This window comes from Rhinopithecus bieti, unplaced genomic scaffold, assembly GCF_001698545.2.
Source record: "Rhinopithecus bieti isolate Rb0 unplaced genomic scaffold, ASM169854v2 scaffold_77662, whole genome shotgun sequence".
NCBI classification, from domain to species: Eukaryota; Metazoa; Chordata; class Mammalia; order Primates; family Cercopithecidae; genus Rhinopithecus; species Rhinopithecus bieti.
Window position 1 is genome coordinate 256283 of NW_016829485.1, and position 26233 is coordinate 282515.

At 46.0% G+C, this 26233-nt stretch overlaps 1 protein-coding gene across 2 annotated transcripts; it reads left to right on the forward strand.

The window, feature by feature from the left end:
• Window positions 1-25837, forward strand: KDELR2 (KDEL endoplasmic reticulum protein retention receptor 2). 2 transcript variants are annotated; one of them, XM_017864763.1, is made up of 5 exons: window positions 1-228; window positions 10300-10415; window positions 16666-16824; window positions 20033-20285; window positions 23742-25837. In XM_017864763.1, the coding sequence occupies exons 1-5, from the start codon at window positions 153-155 to the stop codon at window positions 23774-23776; spliced, it is 639 nt and encodes a 212-aa protein (XP_017720252.1). In that variant the 5' UTR covers window positions 1-152; the 3' UTR covers window positions 23777-25837. The 2 variants fall into 2 exon arrangements, with proteins under 2 accessions (XP_017720252.1, XP_017720253.1); XM_017864764.1 differs by lacking the exon at window positions 20033-20285.
• Window positions 25838-26233: the final 396 nt, after the last annotated feature.

Sequence of the window (26233 nt, forward strand, 5' to 3'; positions counted from 1 at the left end):
CCCCGCGCGCGCGCGCGCCGGCAGTTCGGCCACGTCCCTGGCCACGTCGCGGCAGCTCTCGCCATCTTCGCCGCTTCCTCTCAGGGGCCGCCGCTGCCTAAGCCGCCCAGCCCCGGGGCCGCCGCGCTGCGCCGACTGCCGCCGCCGCCGCCATGAACATCTTCCGGCTGACTGGGGACCTGTCCCACCTGGCGGCCATCGTCATCCTGCTGCTGAAGATCTGGAAGAGATGGAAGACGCCGCTCCTCACAGAGATAGACAGAGACGAGAGAGAGAGAGAGAAGCCTCCGAGAGGCCTGGGCGCGACCGGGTCTCGCGAGGACCCGCAGACCTCGGCGACCCCCCAAGGCCAGTGGGGCCGCGCCGGCCGCGACCACCCCCTCGGCCGGCCTAACGGGTGCCCGGGCCCGGGGGGCAGCGGCCTGCGGGCCCTCGGGGTGAGCGCCGGGCCGGTGTCGCAGCGCCGGGCCCCGCTCTGCACTCGATCCCCGCGCGAACTTGAGCCGTCGGGGCGCACCCGGCTGCGCGGAGCCCTGCTCTGTCTGAAAAGTTGGCGTGAGGCGGGTGATCCGGCAGGCGTGGCCCCTCCCTGGGCTTGAATAGGGGCCCTTCTCCAGCCGAGATCCCGCGTGGGGGTCCCGGGGTTGCAGGGAACCCGCGAATCAATGGGACAGGCGGGAGGAGGATGGGCAGGACCGCGGCCGGCTGGGCCTGACGTGGCAGCCCAGCTAGCTCGGGAGGTGGGGCGGGCGCAGGGAGAGGTCACCCGGCTCCCCACCCTGCCCGTGCAAGGCCCGGGTTCTAGGTGTGGGTCGGGTCAGGCCTGTCCTTAGAGTTGTGTGGGCATCACCTAAGCCCTTGGGTCCAAGATCACACCCGTTGGGGAGGGGCTTGCGGGGAGGTCTCAGTGATTTTCTTGGCGTAATTAATGCTGCTTTGGGAAACGATCTGGTTTGTCAAACTCTTAAGTGCCTCCGTCTAATAATGAGTTCTCTTAAAACTGTAGCGCCCGGGGGCCGCCGAGGCCTCCTATGGGTTCCTGCAGTTTCTTACTCCACGTCATCAGTGAGTTGGCTGCTGCCCTGTTCAGGAGTACAGATGTCATGCAGGCACTGCTAGGAGGCAGTGAAAAGAGTCTTTCCCAGATAATAGTTTTGGACTTTTACATTTCGTTAAAGGTGTAATATTTGAGAGTTTTTTAACTTATTATTTTTTTTTTTTTGGAGGCAGGATCTCGCTCTGTCACCCAGGCTGCAGTGCAGTGTGCGATCACTACTCACTGCAGCCTCTACCTCCCCTGGCTCAGGTAATCCTCCTGCCTCAGCCTCCTGAATAGCTGGGGCTCCATACGTGCACCACCACGCCTAACTTTTCTTTTTTTGGCTATTTATTGTAGATACAAGGTTTCACCATGTTGCCCAGGCTTTAACTTTCTTAAAATTCCTCAAACTTATTTTGATGCTTGGCGAAATAATTTTGTTGAATTCAAGAACTAAATTTTTTCAGAGGCAGTAAAAGATGATCCTGAAGGATCTGGGTGGCAGAGACTCTATTTACCTGATTTATTTCTAAAAATTTTGGCATCTAAAGTCCCACTCACTTCTCTGACTCTGCTGTCTGCAGGCCTCGCCTATCTCCTTGGAACATAACTGAGATCCAGGAAGTAAGCAAAGCCCAAAAGACCTTTGAGCAGTTAAAATGGGTGTTACAAAGTCCATGTGCCAGTGTGTTTGACTTGGAGGTGATCTCTCAGTTGATACATACTTCTGAGAGGCTCCATTGTATGGTTTCCAATGACAACACATCATTGCAGCAATGTGGATAAGTGACATTTAGGCACTTGCTATATATCAAGTAGTCAGCCGAGTGCTTTATATGGCTTATCCCAGGTAGTCATTAAAATAACCTTAGGATGGCCGGGTGCGGTGGCTCATGCCCATAAACCCAGCACTTTGGGAGGCCGAGGTGTGTGGATCACCTGAGGTCAGGAGTTAGAGACCAGCCTCAGCATGGAGAAACCCCGTCTCTACTAAAAATACAAAATTAGCCGGGCGTGGTGGTGCATGCCTATAATCCCAGCTACTCGGGAGGCTGAGGCAGGAGAATTGCTTGAACCTGGGAGGCAAAGGTTGCTGTGAGCCGAGATCGCGCCATTGCACTCCAGCCTGGGCAACAAGAGTGAAACTCCATCTCAAAGAAAATAAAATAAATAAATAACCTGAGGAGGTAGGTGCTATTGTTCCCATTCTGTGGAGGGGGGATCTGAGTCTTAGGGAGTCAAATAAATTTAGTGATAGAGCCAGGATTAAAGCACAATTAGTAACTCAAAGGATTGGGTTCATAGATGAATGTCTAGGGGAGCCTAAATAAATGTTTGATACCAAACCACGATGTTTAGATCCTTTTTTGTCACACTCAGATGTCACCTTTGTTTTTTTTTTTTTTTTTAAAGAGTGGGACCGGTGTTTCACTCTGTCCCCCAGGCTGGAGTGCAGTGGCTGTGTCACGGCTCACTACAACTTCAAACTCCTGGGCACAAGTAATCCTCCCTCAGCCTCCTGAGCGGCTGGGTACAGGTGTGAGCCACAGTGCCTGGTGATGTTACTTTTAATCTTTAGTTTTGCTCCAAAATCTTTGTGTGAGTCTCTTTATTTTTTTCCATATTTTTTCAGAATCCCCTCCTCCAGCAAATCATTAAGTGTTGAAGTGTGCTGTCTCTTAAACTTTTATCCAAACTAAGATATTTGGGAGAATTCAGTGCAACTCCAGAATAATGATTTGTTTTTTTATTTTGTTTTTTTTTTTTTTTTTTTGAGAGTAAGTCTCGCTGTTGTGCCCCAGGCTGGAGTGCAATGGCGTGATTGTGGCTCACTTCAATCTCCGCCTCCCGAGTTCAAGCGATTCTCTTGCTTCAGCCTCCCGAGTAGCTGGGACTACAGGCGCCTGCCACCACGCTTGGCTAATTTTTGTATTTTTAGTAGAGACGGGGTTTCACCATGTTGGCCAGGCTGGTGTCGGTCTCCTGACCTCATGATCCGCCCACCTCGCCCTCACAAAGTGCTGGCATTACAGGCGTGAGCCACCACGCCAGGCCATTTGTTTTTTACTATTCACTGTTTTCATTTGAGAGATTCAGGAGCATATCAGGAAAATATGAAATACTTCAGCTAAAATGCTAATGAAGGAAGAGAAATAGATTAGTTAACTTTGTGTGTGTGTTGGCCATCTATTCCCGGGACATTATTAAACTGTTCTTGTTCTCAGACTTAGGATGATTTCTGTCCTGGTTTGTGTGTTTTCCTGATTTTAAGTAAATCACCCAGATCATTTATTCAGAATTAAATGCTAACTTTGACAAGCTGCTTTGTTTTTCCATACTAAATTATAAAAGTTGTTTAGAGTCTTTTGAAAGAGTAAGAATTTGATATGACTTTCTCAGATGACTGGAATGGGAGACACGTGCATCCAGATTGTGTTTCTCATTTTGAAAATACTGATACGGAGGTTCATTTTTAGGATTTTAGCACCGATTTTGAAAATTCTGTTTTAGTCTCGGAACCATAGTGCTTTTTACCCCATAAGGGTCAGGGATGAAGCTGACTCGTGCAGAAGCTGGAGATTCTCTGTTCCTCATAGTCAGATTCCAGAACAGCTGCCTTTAAGGACCATTTTAAAGTGGCAGCGGTGAGTTGATCATGTTTGAGTCTGCATTCTCTTGTGGCTGTATCTGCTATTGTCTTTACAGAAGAGTGCCAAAATGGAGTGTGAGTTTCTCCTATTCTGAATTATTACAGCTCGATCCACAGTATGCTCAAGTTGTCACTTTATTTTTGTCCTAAACACTGACCTACATAACCTTGGAAGAACAAGCGGTGGTTTTAGATGAAGGGCTTCCTATTCAAATTTTCCTGTAGGCCAATGGTTATTAGTGCTGTATCTACTGTCGTGCTGTATCTATAGTAGTGTGTATCTACTGTAGCTAGTGATCAGTAGTGTGTATCTACTGTAGCTAGTGATCAGTAGTGTGTATCTACTGTAGCTAGAGGAGTCTTTCTGAGATCCACGACCCCGGGCCTTCCCCTACAAGTCTCTCTCCTTCCCTCCTTCCCCTGTTGCTTAGGTTGTTGTCAGCTGTTATGTAGGTTGTAAACTTTTCATCCTACCAAACACCATACTGAAGCTTATGGTGTCCATACATTTCACATACGGGACAGTTGATATTTTTGGAGTAATATAGTGGGTAAGATGGGGAGTACTCCAAGAAGCTTTTGCATCACATGTGCAGCTCCCTCTGTAGCTGTTGTCGCCTCTGCTCCTTTGAGTGCCAGTCTCTGAGTAATCATTACTCTCAAACATTTATTAACCACCCACTATGTGCAAGGCACTGGCACACAATTCAGAACAGCAGCTTGCAGCTATTAAAAGTTTTTGTTCTCGGCCAGGCACGGTGGCTCATGCCTGTAATCCCAGCACTTTGGGAGGCCAAGGCGGGTGGATCACGAGGTCAGGAGATTGAGACCATCCTGGCTAACATGGTGAAACCCGTCTCTACTAAAAATACAAAAAATTAGCCGGGTGTGGTAGTGGGCGCCTGTAGTCCCAGCTACTCAGGAGGCTGAGGCAGGAGAATGGTGTGAACCCGGGAGGCAGAGCTTGCAGTGAGCCAAGATCACGCCACTGCACTCCAACCTGGGTGACAGAGCGAGACTCCGTCTCAAAAAACAAACAAGCAAACAAACAAAAACAAAACAAAAAAGTTTTTGTTCTCGGCCGGACTTAGTGGCTCATGCTTGTAATTCCAGCACTTTAGGAGGCCAAAGTGGGTGGATCACTTGAGCACAGGAGTTCAAAACCAGCTTGGGCAGCATGGTGAAACCCTGTCTCTACCAAAAATACAAAAATAAGCCAGCCGTGGTGGTGCGCTGTGGTCCTAGCTACTCAGAGGCTGAGTGGGGAGGATCACTGGAGCCCAGGAAGTCGAGGTTGCAGTGAGCCATGATCACACCATTGCACTTCAGCTTGGGTGACAGAGTGAGACCGTCTCAAAAACAAAAAACAAAAATCAAAAAAAAAAAAAGAGAAAAGTTTCTATTCTCAAGAAAGCTGTAATGTAGTTGAAATGATATGAAAATGTACAAAAGATGGCCAGACACCATGGCTCACACCTGTAATCCTAGCGCTTTGGGAGGCCGAGGTGGGTGCATCACCTGTCAGGAGTTCAGGACCAACTTGGCCAATATGGTGAAACCCATCTCTACTAAAATTACAAAAAAGTTACCTGGGCGTGATGGCGTGTGCCTGTAGTCCCAGCCACTTGGGAGGCTGAGGCAGGATAATCACTTGAACCCAGGAGGCAGAGGTTGCAGTGAGCTGAGGTCGCGCCACTGCATTCCAGCCTGGGCGACAAGAGCGAAACTCTGTCTCATAAAAATAAAAATAAAAAATAAATACTAAACTTTGCTGATGGACATAGAAGACGACCTGCATGTATGTTCATACTACAGTCCTGGAGAGCACCCAGGCAGGCTGGTGAGGAAGAAAGATGACATCTCTCCAAATTGATTTCTTAATTCAGAATATTATCAAAGCTAAAGACAATAAACTGAGTGAAATAATCTGTAATATACCTAAGTGACAAAAGGTTAATATCTGTAGTAAAGTACTCCTGCAAATAACCCAGCAGAAAAATGGGCAAAGTTGGCAATTCACTGAAGAATAACAAAAGACCAATGAAGCATGAAAGGATGCCCAGTCTCACTAGGAGTTAGGAATTTGAATATTAAAATAGCAGTGCAGGCCAGGTGTGGTGGCAGCGCTTTGGGAGGTCAAAGCTAAAGGATCACTTGAGGCCAGGAGCTTGAGACCAGCCTGGACAACAGTGTGAAACCCTGTCTCTACAAAAAAAAAGGAAACATTAGGTGGGCGTGGTGGCGTGTGCTTGTGTCTTAGGTGCTCAGGAGGCTGAGGTGGGAGAGTCACTTAAGCCCCGGGCCGCAGCAATCTGTGATCTTGCCATTATACCCCAGGTTGGGCAACAGAGTGAGGTTCTGTCTCAAAAAAAAAAAACTGGGGGGGGCGGGCAAATAATAAAGAACAGCAGTGCATACCACTGGGTAGGGAAATGTTGGCAAAGGTGTGAAAAAAGGGTCTTTTGATTTGGTGTTAGTAGATATGTAAATTGGCATGGCCTTTCTAGAAGAAATTTGACAATATCAAATTTTAAAATGTTCACGTCTTATTTTTGGTTTATGTGTTTTAATTTGCATTATTTTTATGGATTAAAAAATTTTGATTGATACATTATGATTGGATCTATTTATGGGGTACAAGTTGATGTTTCAATACATGTGTATGTTACATAGTCTAATCTGGGTAGTTATTTCCATCACCTCATGTGTTTATCATTTCTTCATTTGAAAACCTCTCTTCTAGCTATTTTGTAATGTATAATACCTCATTGGGAGGATTGCTTGAGCTTAGGAGGTCAAGGCTGCAGTGAGCTATGATTGCACCAGTGTGCTCCAGCCTGGACCACGGAGAGAGACCCCATCTCCAAAACAAAACAGAAAACAAAAGACATTTAACCTAGTCCAGTAGGATAAGACAAGAATGATGTTAAGTTTAATGATTGATTTCCATTTAACAAGTGGTACTCCTTAATATGGATGTTTAGTGTATTTGGTATGGGGATGTCAGTTTCAGAAACATTTACAAAAGTGAGTATTCTGGGAGAGCTTATTACCTGGTAACCTTAGCATGTTTTGATCTCAAAGTGGAGAGAAACTGACTAGGAGAGCTGCTGTGGTTTAATAGCAGGTATTCTATCCCCAAACTCTCCAGGAGATTCTTGCCCCACACCCTTCTGTCTTCAGTGAGGATTCCCGTTTTCCTGTGAAGACAGGACAGTTTTGTTGTGTTAAAGGAAGAAGCGGCCACAGCCGGCGGGCGCGGTCGGCTCCAAGCTGTAAATCCCCAGCACTTTGCGGAGGCCGAGAACGGGCGGATCACAGGGTTCAGGAGGACTCGAGACATCCTGGCGAACACGGTGTAAGACCCCGTCTCGTACCTAAAAAAATAGCAAAAAACAAACTACGCAGGCGAGTGGCGGGCACCTGTACGTCCCAGCTACCCGGGAGGCTGGCAGCACGGAGAAATCGGCGTAAACCCGGGATGGCGGAGTCCAGAGCCTTGCCAGTGCAGCTGAGATCCGCCACTGCACCCAGCCCGGGCGAAAGAGCGAGACTCGACCGTCTCAAAAAAAAAAAAAAAAAAAAAAAGGAAGAAGCTCCTACTTCCTAATTAGCATCCCGGGCTAGGGAGAACGGTGTGGGACCACACTAGCATCTGCAGATTTCCAGCAAGGTGGTCCTGCGTGGATGCCACTCCATGGACGGACTGCAAACCACACACTGCCCTGTGCACATTCGGGGCTCTCTCGCCCTCCAGCTAGTAGTAAATTAGGGCAGAGCCCTATTTACAGTCACAGAGACACAGTATGACCTGCACATTCTTCACAAGTGTTCTCCCAAAATACCACGAAATGAGACTGCCCCCATGACATGAAGATAAAATGAATTCCATTTTCTTTTGTCCATTTATTCATTCAGCAAATATTTTCTGAAACCCTGTGTGTCAGGGCCCAGTGTCCCATGCAGGGAATACAAGATGGAATAAGGCATGACCCCAGCCTTTAAAGATCTTGGTATTGAGTGGGATTTTGGGGGAGAGGAGAGGCAGGAACCACATCATCACAGTGTATTTTTATAAGTACTGTAATTGGAGCTAGGGCAGCAGCTGGCATGAAGTAGTTCCCCTTATGTGCTTGCTGAATGAATCAACAGTCCCGAGGGAGGGTATCTTCAGAGATGACCTCCCGGAGGAGGTGGGATGTGAGCTGGGTCCCCGTGGGGGGCTGGTAAAGACAATATGATGGTCCCTGGTTTTCAGTATAGGAATGCTGGGAATGAGGACACAATTTCAAATCTGCCTGACTTCCAAAGTTCTGTTAGAGTAAAACCCTTTCCCACAAAATTCATCTATCTGTATCCTGTATGCTTATGTGTTTAAAATATTGGAAAGAACCATATAGGAAATAAGCTAGAAATTGATTTCTCAAGGCTTCAACAAATACCAGGTATGGTCTGACTGCTCCCTGTTCTTTCTTCTTCCCCCTCTGAAACCTCCAGTTTTCTTGGTTAGCAGCAGCCTTGTTATTTCCCCTTTGGAACACTGGTCTCTGTAGGAAAAACTAAGTTATCCGTTACTGGGGAAAAGACTAAGCAGAGCAGATTTACTGTCTGTGTCTCCTCCTTTGGCCCTTGAAGTTGGTTTCTATTGATGGATCTGGAAGGGTGGCGTCAACATTTTCTTCCATTTCTATTTAGGTGTGTATGTGAATAGGCTAGGACTACAGTTATTCATCTGAGAAAGTAACATTCTTACATTCAGGCTTTCAGTTTCAGCAAGCTGCAAAATGATTGTTCATAAAATATTGAAAAACAATGTGTAATACAAAAATTAGCCAGGCGTGGTGGCGCACCCACCTGTAGTACCTGGGGAGGCTGAGGTGGGAGGATCACCTCAGCCCAGGGAGGTCAGAGGTACAGTGGGCTGTACTTGTGCCACTGCACTCCAGCCTGGGCAACAGAGTGAGACCCAGTCTCAAAAAAAGAAAAGAAAAATAATGTGCTTTTCATGTTCCAGAGGAGTGTTGTGAATGATTTGGGTGAAGTGACACTTCTGTTAAATTCATACTTACTAAAATGTATAATAGTGTGAAGTTTGCATTATAGATGAGGGTAGGTGGGTTCTGACATTTAGTTAGCCTTCACTTTCTTTAATGCATTCGCTCAGTCTCCAGCATCTGAAACCCATAGTTCATGTCCTTTGTCAAGTAAATATTTGGTCAAATATAAATGTCAGAAAAGCTGTGTGCACACCACATAAACGTCCAGCCTTCCTGGCTGAGTGTGGATGTGCCATGTAGTGCTCTAGAGGTGGGTTGGTGGTTGGAGGTGGAAACACAGTTTCAAGGTTTTAAAAAAGACAGCTGCTTTTGAAGACCGGCTGTAGTTGCGGGTTACTACCTTCATGTTGTCCTAGCATTCAGGAACATTTTTATACAAATACGGTGGAATTTCTATTTTATTTTAATTAATTTGTTTTTTGAGACAGGGTCAGGGATATGACCACAGCTCCCTGCAGCCCCAACCTCCTAGAGTCACGCAGTCCTCCCACCTCAACCTCCCATGTAGCTGGGACCACAGGTGTGTGCCACCTTGCCTGGCTGTCACTTTTTTATTTTTTGTAGAGACGGAGTCTAGTCTCGAACTCCTGGGTTCAAGCGATCCTACCGCCTTAGCCTCCCAAAATGTGGAGATTACAGGCATGAGCCACTATGCCCAACTGAGATGGAAGCTTTAAAAATCTTAACATACCCAAGTGATTGCCGCGCTTAGCAAAGAAGTCACCATGGGAGGTGATGCCATTATTCCAGCAGGAGTTCCTGCCCAACTCTTACCTGAGTCAGTGCTTCTCACTTGACTCCTCATCCCCTTTAATCACAGTAGACTCCATCTCCATTCTCAAAAGATTTCTCACCATGGAGATATTGTTTTACCATGCAAAGAAAGGCCCAGGCGAGATGGCTCATACCTGTAATGCCAGCACTTTGGGAAGCTGGAAGGATTGCTTGGGCCCAGGAGTTCAAGACCAGTGTGGGCAACATAGTGAAACTCCATCTCTACAAAAAATTTGTTTAAAAATTAGCTGAGTGTGGTAGCTCACACCTCTAGTCCCAGCTACTCTGGAGGCAGAGGTGGGAAGATTGCTTAAGCCCAGGAGGTCAGGACTGCAGTGAGCTATGATCGTGCCTCTGCACTCCACCCTGGGCAGCAGAGGGAGACCCTGTCTCGGGGGAAAAGAAAGAAAAGAAAAATCTGAATGTAAGAGACAAGTTATAACACTAAATGACAGCAGAATTATTGAGAAATTTGTTCCTGCCTAAGGAGATATGTTTGAGAAATATAAGATTCCTTTGAATGATACACATTCTGGCATAATGAAGCCCCTTTCCTGTGGTCGCCCTTTATAGTGAGACAGAAAAGCCTGTTAGAGCCTCCCAAAAGGGGCATGTTTGGGAATGTTAAGGGATAGAAAAACTACAACTGCTCTTGTTCATTCAGAGCCCTCCCCAGACCTGGGCCTTTGACCCCACGCGCCACTCCTTCGCTGTCTGCACTCCCTGTACAGTGTGATCCACAGGAATCCTAAAACTCTGCAGGCCTTTCTAATACTTCCCTTCTGTTTCTCCAGGTATTTCTGGGAAAAGCCAGCTTCTGTTTGCACTGGTCTTCACAACTCGTTACCTGGATCTTTTTACTTCATTTATTTCACTGTATAACACATCTATGAAGGTATAGTATGCCATCCACTGAAATGTATTTCATCTACAGTGCACAGGTCTATGGAAACTTCATTTATGTCAGCTGTGTATTTTTAATTAAAAATGCTCCAAAAATAATGTCTTAATATGCTGTTCTTGACTTTAAAACTTTCAGACCACCTTGTACATATAACTGGGAATAAACGAGTTATCAGTAAGCATACATTTTTGGTTTCAAACAGTAGTTAATTAAAGTACTTTGAAGTTAGAGCTTTTTTTATTTTAGGTTCCTTAAGTATGATAAATCTAGAGCTCTCGATAACTCTATAAGAAAGAGGGGTAACCATTATATTTTCAAGCTGTGGGAAATTACAGAGTCCCCAGAGAAATCCAGCAAGTTGGTACATAACAAGGAATGAAAGCAGGACTCCTAGTTGCAGTGTCTCATTTTGCTGCTGTGTGAGGAACTGTGTATAGGCATCTACCTTTTTTCTTTTCCACTGAGTCAGTTTTTCTTAAACTGTTGTGTATGTGTCATTTTTATTACATTTGCCATGCTTAAATGATCTCTATGCGTCATTTACGTAGTAACATATTTTTTAAACCTTTCAACTTGTCCGAAGCATTAGTATCTGTAACACCTTTGTTGTCCTTCTTATATTTTTTTCGAATTCACATTAAAACAAATGTATAACTATCAAAATACAAAATGTTTGCACACCACCTAACACTTTGTGTACCACTGGTGGCACACACCCCATACTGGGGGAAGTTGTAGACTACGTGAGCTTCAGTTCTTTCGCACAGTGTTGAATTCATGCTTGTGAACACCTATAGAGCTGGGAACTGAGGATGTGGCAGAAAATAAGCAGAAGTTTCTATTCTGGTGTGGGAGAGTACACAGATCATGGCAGTACAAATGACTGCAATTTATGATGGGTGCTACAAAGGAAAAGTACAAGAGACTGCGAACCTATGGGTATAAAAAGAATGAAACAGGCTAGGCACAGTAGCTCATGCCTGTAATCCCAGCACTTTGGGAGGCCAAGGTGGGTGGATTGCTTGAGCCAAGGAATCCGAGACCAGCCTGAGCACATAGTGAGACCCTGTCTCTAAACATATATGTATATATATATGCAAAAATTAGCCGGGCATGGTGGCATACTCCTGTAGTCCCAACTACTCAGGAGGGTGAAGTGGTACGATCGCTTGAACCCTGGAGGTTGAAGTTGCAGTGAGCCATAATCACACCACTGTACTCCAGCCTGGCGGCCTGGGTGACAGAGCAGGACCCTGTCTGAAAAACAAAACAAAACAAAACAGGGGCTCTCGGGATATGTAATAGGAGTCTGATTTCTTTCTTTCTTTCCTTCATTCTACATATACTGAGCACCTGTGCGCCAGGCACTATTCTAGGACATTTGGTTATTAGCACACTCAAGGAAGTAGTATTTAAACTGAATCCTATTTGGTATGGCATCTAAACAACCTCCCCCCAACATTTTATGTTCAAGAGCATTTGCATAATTACTGTTGAAAGGAGACAAAGCAATATGTGAGTCTGGTCTTTACTAAAAAGCAAATTTGAGTCACTTATAATGGATTCTTCATTACCAAGTGATGGGAACCTAGTATTCAGGAAATGAGCTTACTTAAAAATGGTTAGGGGCTGGGCACGGTGGCTCACGCCTGTAATCCCAATACTTTGGGAGGCCAAGGCCGGCGGATCACGAGGTCAGGAGATCTAGACCATCCTGTGAATGGCGAAACCCCGTCTCTCCTAAAAATACAAAAAATTAGCTGGGCGAGGTTGTGGTGCCTGTAGTTCCAGCTACTTGGCAGGCTGAGGCGGGAGAATGGTGTGAACCCGGGAGGTAGAGCTTGCAGTGAGCCGAGATTGCGCCACTGCACTCCAGCCTGGGTGACAAAGTGAGACTCTGTCTTAAAAAAAAAAAAAAGGTTAGGTCCCCACTTGTCCAGGCAAGTTAAAACTTGAGATGTGTGAGCAAGAATCCTCCCTCCCACTCAGGATGCCCAGGTTTCAGAGGAATCCATGCTTGCTTGGTTGTAGTTTCTAAGCACAATGTCCTGAAAGTCTGGCCTGAGACCTGAGGTGCTCGTGTCTTTTTACTTTAACTTCTACGTGCTGGTGAGAGGAGAGAAGCAGCTGTTCTTCTCCAGCTACTGCTAAGGCCTTAGTGGAAATAACGCCCATCAAGTTTTTATTAACGTTGAGCTGGCCGCAGGCTAGGTCCTGCTGAGGGGCCTCTCTGCTGTGAGCCTTGGCTGGATGTGCTGAGGGGGTTCAGTGCACGTGTAGATGGATGTGTGTTTTGTTTATGCATGTAGATTTTGTATTTATTCACATATGTGTACATATATTTGTGTGTGGAGAGAACTCCTGTAATAGTGTATTAATGTTCCTTGATTCCTTTTGGGGGTAGTTCTTTGGTATATGGGTATGAACAACAATTTTAATACCATGTTGACTGTTTATTTGCAAATATAACTGCATGATGAAGTGTCAGGGTCAATTTAGTGTCTTTGTAGTTTTTAAAAGCATATAAGGGCTTCATAACTGCTGTCAATTTCCTATTGAGTCATCTGCCTAGTCTTGTCTTTCCTGGGGAGAAGTAGTGCTAGGCAGGACAGCTACCTCTCAGGTGTTTCTGTTCCTGGACTAAACCTGCTATTTGATTCTTGAGCCTAATTTCTGCAGTCTGAGAGTTGATGTAATTTTAGAATATCAGACTTTTCTTTGGGGTCAGAGGAATACATGTTATTTGGCCTTTTTTTTTTTTATTTTTTGTATTTTTAGTAGAGATGGGGTTTCACCATGCTGGCCAGGCTGGTTTTGAACTCCTGACCTCAAATGATCCACCCACCTTGGCCTCCCAAAGTGCTGGGATTACAGGCTTGAGCTACTGTACCTGGCCACCAGTTTCTTATAAAGTTAAATTTACGACTGGTCATGGTGGTTCACGCCTGTAATCCCAGCACTTTGGGAGGCCGAGGTGGGTGGATCACAAGGTCAGGAAATCAAGACCATCCTGGCCAATATGGTGAAACCCCACCTCTACTAAAAATTACCTGGGTGTGGCGGCGTGCGCCTGTAATCTCAGCTACTGGGGAGGCTGAGGCAGGAGAATTGCTTGAACCCGGGAAGTGGAGGTTGCAGTGAGCCGAGATTGCGCCACTGCACTCCAGCCTGGCGACAGAGCAAGGCTCCGTCTCAAAAAAAAAAAAAGTTACACTTAACATATGACCAAGCAATCCGACCCCTAAGTACATACCCAAGAGAAGTGAAAACTTACATTCACACAAACACTTGTATGCAAATGTTCACAGCAGCTTTATCCACTGTCCCCCCAAATCAGAAACCACCTGTCCTTCAACTGGTGAGTGAATAAATAAACTGGTGCATCCATACAATGGACCACCAATGGATGCAGCTATAAAAGGAACAAATTATTAACACTAGGCCCTCACTTAATGTCATTGGTAGGTTCTTGAAGTGAAACAACATACACTGAAGCCAGTTTTACCATAGGCTAATTGACATAAGTAAGAATTAAGTTCCTACAGCATATTTCTGGTCCCAAAAACACCACCAGACTTTTTTTTTTTTTCGAGATGGAGTCTCGCTCTATGGCCCAGGCTGGAGTGCAGTGGCCGGATCTCAGCTCACTGCAAGCTCCGCCTCCCGGGTTTACGCCATTCTCCTGTCTCAGCCTCCCGAGTAGCTGGGACTACAGGCGCTTGCCACCTCGCCCGGCTAGTTTTTTGTATTTTTTTTTAGTAGAGACGGGGTTTCACGGTGTTAGCCAGGATGGTCTCGATCTCCTGACCTCGTGATCCACCTGTCTCGGCCTCCCAAAGTGCTGGGATTACAGGCTTGAGCCACCGCGCCCGGCCCCAGACTTTTAAATAAAGACCCAAAACAGGCTGGGTGCAGTGGCTCACGCCCGTAATCCCAGCACTTTGGGAGGCTGAGGCGGGCGGATCACCTGAGGTCAGGAGTTCAAGACCAGCCTGACCAACATGGTGAAACTCCGTCTGTACTAAAAATATAAAAATTAACTGGGCGTGGTGGCAGGCGCTTGTGTTCCTAGCTACTTGGGAGGCTGAGGCACAAGAATCGCTTGAACCCGGGAGGTGGAGGTTGCAGTGAGCCGAGATTGCACAACTGCACTCCAGCCTGGGCGACAGAGTGAGACTCTGTCTCAAAAAAAAAGGCCCAAAACAAATGTGAGCTATAAATTTTTTTTTTTTTTTGAGACAGAATCTCACTCTGTCGTCCAGGCTGGAGTGCAGTGGCGCGATCTCAGCTCACTGCAAGCTCCGCCTCCCACGTTCACACCATTCTTCTGCCTCAGCCTCCGAGTAGCTGGGACTACAGGCATCCGCCATCAAGCCCAGTTAAGTTTTTGTATTTTTTAAATAGAGACGGGGTTTTACCATGTTTCTCCTATTGTTAGCCAGGATGGTCTGTGATCTCCTGACCTCGTGATCCGCCTCTATCTCTCTGTCCTCCCATGGTGCTGGGATTACAGTGCGTGAGCCACTGCACCCAGCCAATGTGAGCTATAGTTAAGAAATATGTAATATATTAAAAGCTATATCATAATATTTTATCCAATTTTTTAGGAATTCATGTTCTATGATGGTGGTCATGGTGGTGGGTTAATCAAGAAGTATATGGTTTGCAGGCTGGGCGCGGTGGCTTCACATCTGTAATCCCAGCACTCTGGCTGAGGCCGATTTTTTATTTATTTTGGTGGCGGATCACGAGGTCAGGATATCAAGACTATCCTGGCTAACAAGGTGAAACCCCGTCTCTACTTAAAAATATTTAAGGCCGGGCGCAGTGGCTCAAGCCTGTAAATCCCAGCACTTTGGGAGGCCGAGACGGGTGGATCACGAGTCAGGAGATCGAGACCTCCTGGCTAACACGGTGAAACCTCGTCTCTACTAAAAAATACAAAAAAAAAACTAAGACGGGCGAGGTGCGCGGGCGCCTGTAGCCCCAGCTTACTCGGGAGGCTGAGCAGTTAAGAATGGCTTAAACCCGGAGGCCGGAGCTTGCAGTGAGCTGAGATCGGCCACTGCACTCCAAGCCTGGGCGACAGAGTGAGACTCTGTCAACTCAAAAAAAAAAAAAAAAAAAATTTAAAAATTAGCCAGGTGTCGGTGGCGGGCACCTGTAGTCCCAGCTACTCAGGAAGCTGAGGCAGGAGAATGGGGTGTGAACCCAGGAGGCGGAGCTTGCAGTGAGCCCAGATCGCACCACTGCACTCCAGCCTAGGCGACAGAGTGAGACTCTATCTCACAAAAAGAAAAGTATATGTTTGCAAAGCACAAATTATAAGGAGTACCTCCTACTACCATGAAGTTCAAAAACAAACAATAACAATTATAGCAGGCTCACTGAGTGCTTTTGTACTACATTGTTTATTGTACATTTGTATAATTATTGTATACTACTTTATGAATTTTTATTTTGCCATAATTTGTATTCATTTTCCAACCCACTTCAGTTCAGGGTCCCAGGTGGCCAGAGCCTATCCCAGCAGCTCAGGTTCAAGGAGGGAACTTTCCCCCACTGCACAGGATGCCATTCCATCACAGGGCGTGCTCACCCCACCCACACTCACACTAGGACAGTTCACATGCCAGTTCACCTAACAAGCACATCTTTGAGATGTAAGAGGAAACCATAGTATCTGGAGAAGACCCATGTGGACCCAGGGAGAGCGTGCAAACGCCATGTGGTCAGTGGCCCCAGCTGGGAATCAGTTTCTTTTCTCATCAATGTTACAACGAAAGGATGTTATTGGCAGACCTGCTGTATACACAATAAGTTTGGTTGACTCTCAAATGCATTAGGCTAACTGAAGTTGGACTCAGAAGGCAATATATTATATGACTCCATGTATGTGGCATTGTAGAAAAGGCAAAACTGGATGGAGAACATAAGTGTGATTGCATTGCAGGAGATGAAGGAAGCCTGGGGGAGCTTGACTGCAAAGGGGCAGCATAGCAGAATTTTGGGGGTGATGGAACTGTTCTGTGTCCTAATTTTGGTGGTAGTTATGCCTCAGAACTGAATACCTCCAAAAAAGAGAATTTTACTATATTTAAGTTTTAAAATTCCAAAAACAGGCTAAGGAAGAAAATCTTGCCTTTCTAAATACACGGGTAATAATAAAAAAAAAAAAAGCTGGGGGAGCTGGAACAGTAGCAAGGTATTGACACCTGGTATTTTTTTCTTTTGCTTGTAGGTTATCTACCTTGCCTGCTCCTACGCCACAGTGTACCTGATCTACCTGAAATTTAAGGCAACCTACGATGGAAATCACGATACCTTCCGAGTGGAGTTTCTGGTGGTCCCTGTGGGAGGCCTCTCCTTTTTAGTCAATCACGATTTCTCTCCTCTTGAGGTTAGTTTAAAAGGTTATTTAGGGCCAGGCATGGTAGCTCATGCCTGTAATCCCAGCACTTTGGAAGGCCGAGGCAGAGTTCCGCCTCCACTTTGGGTGGATCATGAGGTCAGGAGTTCGAGACCAGCCTGGCCAACATGGTGCAACACTTGTCTCCACTGAAAATACAAAAAATTATCTGGGTGTGGTGGCACGTGCCTGTAATCTCAGTTACTCAGAAGGCTGAGGCAGGAGAATCGCTTGAACCCAAGAGGTGGAGGTTGCAGTGAGCTGAGATCATGCCATTATACTGCAGCCTGGGTTACAGAGCAAGACTCTTGTCTTGAGGGAAAAGAAAAAAGAGGTTATTTAGGGCTGTGCCTGGTGGCTCATGCCTATAATCCCAGCATTTTGGGAGGCTGAGGTGGGCAGATCACTTGAGGTCAGAGGTTCAGGCATTCAGCCTGGCCAACATAGTGAAACCCTGTCTCTATTAGAAATACAAAAATTGGCCATGCATGGTGGCTTACGCCTGTAATCCCAGCACTTTGGGAGGCCGAGGCAGGCGGGTCACAAAGTTGGGATTGAGACCATCCTGGCTAACACGGTGAAACCCTGTCTCTACTAAAAATACAAAAAAAAATTAGCTGGGTGTGGTGGCAGGCGCCTGTAGTCCCAGCTACTTGGGAGGCTGAGGCAAGGGAATGGCATGAACCTGGGAGGTGGAGCTTGCAGTGAGCGGAGATGGCGCCACGGCACTCCAGCCTGGGCAACAGAGCGAGACTTTGTCTCAAAAAAAAAAAATTAGCCAAGCGTGGTGGTAGGCGTCTGTAGTCCCAGCTAATTGGGAGGCTGAGGCAGGAGAATGGCGTGAACCCAGGAGGCGGAGGTTGCAGTGAGCTGAGATCACGTCACTGTACTCCAGCCTGGGCGACAGAGTGAGACTCCATCACAAAAAAAAAAAAAGAGAGAAAGAAATACAAAAATTAGCTGGGTGTGGTGGTGTGCGCCTGTAATCCCAGCTACTTAGGAGGCTGAGGAAGGAGAATCACTTAACCCTGGGAGGCGGAAGTTGCAGTGAGCCAAGATTGAGCCACCGCACTCCAGCCTTGGCGACAGAGCGAGGCTCCATCTAAAGAAAAAAAGTTATTTAGTGGTCCTTTCTGGTCATCTAGGTGAATGGACCTGTTTGCATGTTTGCAGATCATGTAGGTTTTCATGGGGTGTTTTGTTTTTATTTTCTGGTTTGGCAAACTCTAATGCAGTGTTCATGACTGGTGTAAAAAATCGTAGATGAGAATTAAGCACCCACATATTTGGGTGTCTGCTGACAGCTTACGGTCTGATTCATTTGAAATAGAAACTTGAAACTGTATTTCATTATCTTGACTTCTGTGGTACCAAACACAGCCCTGCCTGTACCAGTGTTGGAAGAACACAGTCTCCCTCCTGTAGCCCACATTTTGTTTCTTTTTCATGTACAGATGTGCACTGATGTTGTGTCTATTACCCTGCTTAGCAGCACTCTGCACCTCTTGCCTTTAGGAAAGGTGGTTTGTGGTGCCCCTAGCACTGTGCAGTGCACTGATCTGCTCCCGAGTAGCTCTTTTACCTCTTCTTTCTCTACTGAACAGGCAAACGGTGCTGCTCCACATCCTGGGACCGATCAAGTCACTGTGCTACCCTGAGTGTCTGATGGATGCTGGGAGTGCCTGGACTTTTGTTTTTTTCTTTTTTTTTGAGATGGAGTCTCGCTCTGTCACCCAGGCTGGAGTGCAGTGGCATGATCTCAGCTCACTGCAGCCTCCGCCTCCCGGGTTCAAACAATTCTCCTGCCTCAGCCTCCCACGTAGCTTGGATTACAGGTACCCGCCATCATGCCCAGCTAATTTTTGTATTTTTAGTAGAGACCGGGTTTCACCATGTTTTCCAGGCTGCTCTTGAACTCCTGATCTCAGGTGATCCACCTGTCTCGGCCTCCCAAAGTGCTGGGATTACAGGCGTGAGCTATCATGCCCGACCATGCCTGGATTTTTAAAACACTCAAGGACCCTCTGAAAGTCCTCCTGTTATCATCATGAATAAAGTCATATGTTGGGCAGAGAATTTCCGTAATTACAATTCTGACTTCTACCCCTTTGATTTAACCACACCAGAAAGCTTAAGGAATAAGAAAAATAGTTAAAATATTTCAGTAGTCTGGCAAGATCAGTCAGCGAGGAAAGACAGCAGCAAGGAAGTGGAAGGAACTTATCAATTATCAGTATTGTCAGCCCTGGCGGAAAGCAGGTTGATTTGGTATCCCAGATCTGGAGCAGGACAAGCTTGTCCAGGAGAAATGTCTGTATGTAAATTCATAGAAAATAGAGGAGGGAAAAATAAACCTGGAGAGACAGGGTGATGAAAATTCAAAGTGGTAGAGATGTCCAGGTTACCCAGCTTGTCACACTGGCAGTGCCCTGCCTCTTAAAGGTTGCCTAAGTTTCTGTGATTTATGCCAGGAGTCCTCAACCCCTGGGGTCACTGACTGGTACCGGTTCATAGCCTGTGAGGAACCAGGCTGCCCAGGAGGAGATGAGCGGTGGGTGAGCAAGTGAAGCTTCATCGTATTTACAGCTGCTCCCTATCACTCACATTACCACCCAAGCTCCACCTCCTGTCAGATAAGTGGTGGCATTCAATTCTCATAGGAGCACGAGGCATTCAATTCTCATAGGAGCGCGAGGCATTCAGTTCTCATAGGAGCGAGAGGCCTTTTGTGAACTGCGCATGTGGGGGATCTAGGTTGCGTGCTCCTTATGAAAATCTAATGCCTGATGATCTGTCACTGTCTCCCATCACCCCCAGATGGGACCATCTAGTTGCAGGAAAACAAGCTCAGGTTCCTCCTAATTCTGCGTTATGATGAGCTGTATAATTATTTCATTGTATATTATAGTAATAATAGAAATAAAGTGCACAATGATTGCAGTGTGCTTGAATCATCCCAGAACCATCCATCCACCCTGCTGGTCTGTGGAAAAATTGTCTTCTATGAAACCAATCACTGGCGCCAAGAAGGTTGGGGACCACTGGGTTATGCAGTTGCCAAGCTGTTGTTCTATTTTGGGCCGACATGCCCCACTCCCTACTCATCTTAAGCTGCTTTGTGGTAAAGCAAGCAAGAGCGTTTCCTCTGAGCTTCTGGTGGGCAGTGGGTCCTGATGGAAGCTTGCCATTTCTCTTCTAGATTCTCTGGACCTTCTCCATCTACCTGGAGTCCGTGGCTATCCTTCCACAGCTCTTTATGATCAGCAAGACCGGGGAGGCCGAGACCATCACCACACACTACTTGTTCTTCCTGGGCCTCTATCGTGCTTTGTATCTTGTCAACTGGATCTGGCGCTTCTACTTTGAGGGCTTCTTTGACCTCATTGCTGTGGTGGCCGGTGTAGTCCAGACCATCCTATACTGTGACTTCTTCTACTTGTACATTACAAAAGGTATGTTGGATGTGGCCTGCATTGTTTCTAGAGTCACATGTTCTTTTAGGAGCACCCTTGCCTGGCACTTTTCTAACCTGGCACTCTCTCATAAACTGGCTCCAGAGAAACACTTTTGTGATTGACCAGTAACATTCTGGATCAGGATGTTGTCTTTTTAAAATATAAGAATCCTTCTTCTTGGCCGGGCGCGGTGGCTCAAGCCTGTAATCCCAGCACTTTGGGAGGCTGAGACAGGCGGATCACGAGGTCAGCAGATCGAGACTATCCTGGCTAACACGGTGAAACCCCGTCTCTACTAAAAAATACAAAAAACTAGCCGGGCGAGGTGGCGGGCGCCTGTAGTCCCAGCTACTCAGGAGGCTGAGGCAGGAGAATGGCGTAAACTCGGGAGGCGAAGCTTGCAGTGAGCTGAGATCCGGCCGCTGCACTCCAGCCTGGGCGACAGAGCGAGACTCCGTCTCAAAAAAAGAAAAGAATCCTTCTTCTTTTGCAATCACTTTTCCTAAAATGACACATTTTCACTGTAAAAAATTCATCTGGTGTTTTAGTAAACATTAACACCAGATGCCTCTCTGAGCACACACAGACACATGACTTAACTGTACATGCTGTTCTACACACTGCTTTTATCCCACTCATATTTTTCATGTCACTAGAAATCTACATAATTTTCAGTAGCCACAGAGTGTTTCATTATGTGCATGTACCATGATTTATTTACCCAACCCCTGTTCATGGGTGGTCAGGCTGTTACTGGTTTGCTGTTAAAATCCAGTCATTAGGCCGGGCGCAGTGGCTCAAGCCTGTAATCCCAGCACTTTGGGAGGCCGAGACGGGCGGATCACGAGGTCAGGAGATCGAGACCATCCTGGCTAACACGGTGAAACCCCGTCTCTACTAAAAAATACAAAAAAACTAGCCGGGTGAGGTGGCGGGCGCCTGCAGTACCAGCTACTCGGGAGGCTGAGGCAGGAGAATGGCATAAACCCAGGAGGTGGAGCTTGCAGTGAGCTGAGATCCGGCCACTGCACTCCAGCCTGGGCGACAGAGCGAGACTCCGTCTCAAAAAAAAAAAAAAGAAAATCCAGTCATTAAATCAGCATCCTTGTATGTATGTGTTTTTGCATTTGTATGAATATAGGACATGTGAACTTTACAAAAATTTGATGAAAGCTATCATCCTTGTGCAGAAAAAAAAAGCATATTTATGCCCGGTGCGGTGGCTCACGCCTGTAATCCCAGCACTTTGGGAGGCCAAGGTGGGCGGATCACAAGGTCAGGAGATCGAGATCTTCCTGGCTAACACATGAAATCCTGTCTCTACTAAAAATACAAGAAAAATTAACTGAGAGTGGTGGCAGGCACCTGTAGTCCCAGTTACTTGGGAGGCTGAGGCAAGAGAATGGCGTGAACATGGGAGGCGGAGCTTGCAGTGAGCCGAGATCGTGCTACTGCACTCCAGCCTGGGTGACAGAGCAAGACTGTCTCAAAAAAAAAAAAAAAGCGTATTTATGCATATGCACCCAAATGCATGCATATAGTTTTGGGGGATTCAGGAACCTCTGAAACCCAACCACAGATCCCAGGCTAAAAATCCAGCTATACAATAAAATTCCTAATGGTGGAATTGCTAGGTAAAAAGCATATATAGGTTGGGTGTGATGGCTCATGCCTGTAATCTCAGCACTTTGGGAGGCCAAGGTGAGTGGATCACCTGAGGTCACCAGCCTGACCAACATGGTGAAACCCCAACTCTACTAAAAATACAAAATTAGCTGGGTATGGTGGCACATGCCTGTAATCCCAGCTACTCGGGATGCTGAGGCAGGAAAATCTCTTGAACCAGGGAGGCGGAGGTTGCAGTGAGCTGATATCACGCCGTTGCACTCCAGCCTAGGGAACAGGAGCAAAACTCTGTCTCAAAAAAAAAAGAGCATATATATCTTACATCTTTCCTTTTTTTTTTTTTTTTTTTCCTCCAGAGCGAGTCTTTCTCTCTCGCCCAGGCTAGAATGCAGTGGCTTGCTCTCGCCTCACTGCAACCTCTGCCTCCCAAGTTCAAGCGATTCTCCTGCCTCAGCCTCCCGAGTAGCTGAGATTACAGTCGCACACCACCATGCCTGGCTGGTTTTGTTTTGGTTTGAGACGGAGTCTCGCTCTGTCACCCAGGCTGGAGTGCAGTGGCACAATCTCAACTCACTGCAATCTCCACCTTGCAGGTTCAAGTGATTCTCTTGCCTTGGCCACCCTAGTAGCTGAGACTACAGGCATGCACCACCACGCCCGGCTAATTTTTGTATTTTTAGTAGAGACGAGGTTTTACCATGTTGGCCAGGCTGGTCTTGAACTCCTGACATTGTGATCGGCACACCTCGGCCTCCCAGAGTACTGGGATTACAGGCGTGAGATACTGTGCCTAGCCCTTTTTTTTTTTTGAGACAGAGTTTTGCTCTTGTTGCCCAGGCTAGAGTGCGGTGGTGCAGTCTGGGCTCACTGCAACCTCCACCTCCCGTGTTCGAGTGATTCTCCTGCCTCAGCCTCCTGAGTAGCTGGGATTACAGGTGCCCGCCACCACGCCCAGCTAATTTTTATATTTTTAGTAGAGATGGAATTTCTCTATGTTGGTCAGACTGGTCTCAAACTGCCAACCTCAGGTGATCCGCCCGCCTCAGCCTCCCCAAGTGCTGGGATGACAGGTGTGAGCCATTGTGCCCAGCCTAATTTTTGTATTTTTGGTAGAGATGGTGTTTCGCCATATTGGCCAGGCTGGTCTTGAACTCCTGACCTCAGGAGATCCGCCCACCTCTGCCTCCCAAAGTGCTGGGATTATAGGTGTGAGCTCCCTCACCTAGCCATCTTTTGTGGTTTTTTTTTTTTTTTTTTTTTTTTTTAAAGACAGGGTTCTCATGCTGTTACTCAGGCTGCAAGAATGCAGTGGTGTGATCCTTCCTCACTGCAGTCCCAAACTCCTGGGCTTAAGTGATCCTCCCTGCTCATCCTCCTGAGTAGCTGGGACTACAGGTGCATGCCACCACACCTCTTTCATTTTAAAAAATTTTTTTATAGAGATGGGGTCGCTCTCACTTTTTTTGCCCAGGCTGGTCTTGAACTCCTAGCTTCAAGGGATCCTCCCACCCTGGCCTGCCAAAGTGCTGGGATTACAGGCATGAGCCACTGCACCCGGCCTTTATGTTTTAGTACCCAGAATTTCACAGGCCTCCCACATAAGCTATATTTTACTATATATTGATTAGGGTGAAAGTCGTAGTAACAAAAAGCCATCATGAATTTAGTGGCACTTTCGATGAAATTTGTATTTTTAAAATACAATTGCTTATTTCCTATACCTTACTATGTAGAATCTTGTGTGTGGGAGACTTCTAGGAATGGGAATAAGGAAGCTAAGTTTGTCAATATCAGTAACCTTTTGTTTTCTTCTCTTTGAAATTCTAGTACTCAAGGGAAAGAAGCTCAGTTTGCCAGCGTAAGTGCCAAAGACCATCACCAGCATCTGTCCTTCAGGGTGCTCGGACAGAATTCTTACCACAGCAAAGGCATAAGATGCTTGATGCGGAAAATCAGAAACTTAACTCTTTTGTTGCAGATAGTCATCAGTGGTTCTGTAAGAACGCAGAGGAAAAGAGTCAGAAGGTTTCTGTTTAATGCATCTTGCCTTATCTTTTTTTATTACTGTGTACAAAGATTTTTTTACACAAAGAAACTTAATGCTGTATTAATAAATTCAGTGTGTAGCTTCAATTGGGATAGGTCCAAAAGTGAAGATTTTGTGAGGAATAAGTGCAAACTTTTTTTTTTAATTTTAAAAAATTCTTTGAAACTGTTGAGTCTTTGTGTCTGCAATGAAATTGTACTCCTTGACAGTTGGTAGATTATATATTCTTCCATCCCTCAAACTTGCATTCCACTATATTTATTTTTTGGCAAAAGATGAGCTGTATTTGTTTGAAATCTGAGACACTATGTTCAATTGGATGTATCTGTTCAAATTTATTCCCACGTGACGTGGAAGTCCTTCGTTGGATGTCACAACACTACATTTGAGGTTGGTAAGGATGACTTGGAGGTCCATGGTTTTCATTACCAACATTTTAAGATTCTGAATGTCGATGGAGTCTCACTGAAGAGTCACCAAAGGTGCCTGCCCTCTTCCTCTGCTGCAAAGTGTCAGTTGGAGACTGTCCCAAGGGTGCTGAAGAATCCAGCGGCAGGGGTTCTGGCTGCTTTCCATCTGAGTGTGGGATGGGAGGGGCATTCATGATCATTTGGATATAGGAATCTACTCCTTTGAGGAATGGAACACAAGTAGTTACCTGTCACTTTCATTTATAATTCCAAAAGATGACTACAACCATGTCCATGCTCAGATTCAAACAGTTTTCCACATCACTTTTGGGTGGTAAGATGATTTACAATTTGTTTTTTAATTGGCAGCACCACTAACCATTCCTTATATTCTTTTTTGTGTGTGTGGTTTTTTTCTTTTTATTTAACCCACAGCCGACATCATAGTTTCTTGTTTTGTTTTCCAGAGCTCTTGCATGACTTATGTTACCATCCTAAAAAACACTATATTAAACATAGAATAAATTGTCTTTTTTATGAATTAGGCTTTTTGAACATCCTATGTTGGGATGATTTTTTTTGTTTTTCAATTGGCAACAAAAGCTCTGTAGGGCTGCAAACATTTAAAGTCCACATAATCATCTGTAAGATATTATGTATTTTGTGGAAATACTAGAATTTTTTTCCTGATTTTGCCATTATATGGATTTGCTATTTTTTTATTAATGCAAAAGTATATGACTTTGTTTTTTATGTGATACACCATAAATATTAAAGTGTGGAATACTAACAGTGCTGACGACAAGAAGGATGTAGTATTTTTGCTTTCTGCATTACAATGTCTTCTGGAGGAAGGGAGCAGGATGGGTTTCATTTGCATCTAGTGTGTGTCTTAACATCTTTCTAAATCAGCAGCGTAACTGCATAGTTTAACTTCCTGTCTGTGTGCCTCATTTTACTTTTCCCTCCTTGCCTCATGTTTTGGCTTTTGTGTATCAGAGCATCTTTCTTTGCAGCATCCTAATCTTGCTTTAGTTTCTGTGGTCTCTTTTCATCCTCCTTAAGGATTCTGAGTGTGGAAGGAGGCTGGGAAGTCTAGTGCAGTAGGTGAGCAGACATCTTGCTGCCCAGCCCGGGGTGGGTTGGGCGCACACCTGTCTTTGTGCATGCAAATCCAACACACCTGGCGCATCCTCTGGAGAGCATGACGCACGGAAAGGTCTGGAAGCTCTGCATAGTGATGCCTTCTGCAATCATCCTACCCAAGTAAAAGTAACTTTGGCTATGTTGTTACCACCGTTTTGGTCACCCAGGAGGACATCTTAGCAAGGGTGCCTGCGAGGGAGTGTGGGACTGGGCCTCATCCTTGCCGGCGTTGGAAACCAAGGCCTTGTATGCCATGCCTTATGAAGCACTGTTTCACAGTTACTTTCACTTCCCAAATAAAGGTTACCAGGTAATTAATATTTTTATTGAGGTGTTTATTTGTGTGTTTTTCAATGTAATCATCATGAGAAATAAAGCAAAGTTCAGAGATTTGCCCCATAACTAGTATGATAGGAAAAGCTGCTTTCCAGCCAGGCCTGGTGGCTCATGCCTATAATGACAGCACTTTGGGAGGCTAAGGCAGAAGGATCACTTGAGGACAGGAGTTTCAGACCAGCTGGACAACATAGCAATACGACATCTCATTTAAAAAACTAGTAAAAGGCCAGGTGCGGTGGCTCACATCTGTAATCCCAGCACTTTGGGAGGCTGAGGCGGGCAGATCAGGAGGTCAAGAGATCAAGACCATCCTGGCTAACACGGTGAAACCCCGTCTTTACTAATAATCCCCCCCAAAAAGTTAGCTGGGTGTGCTG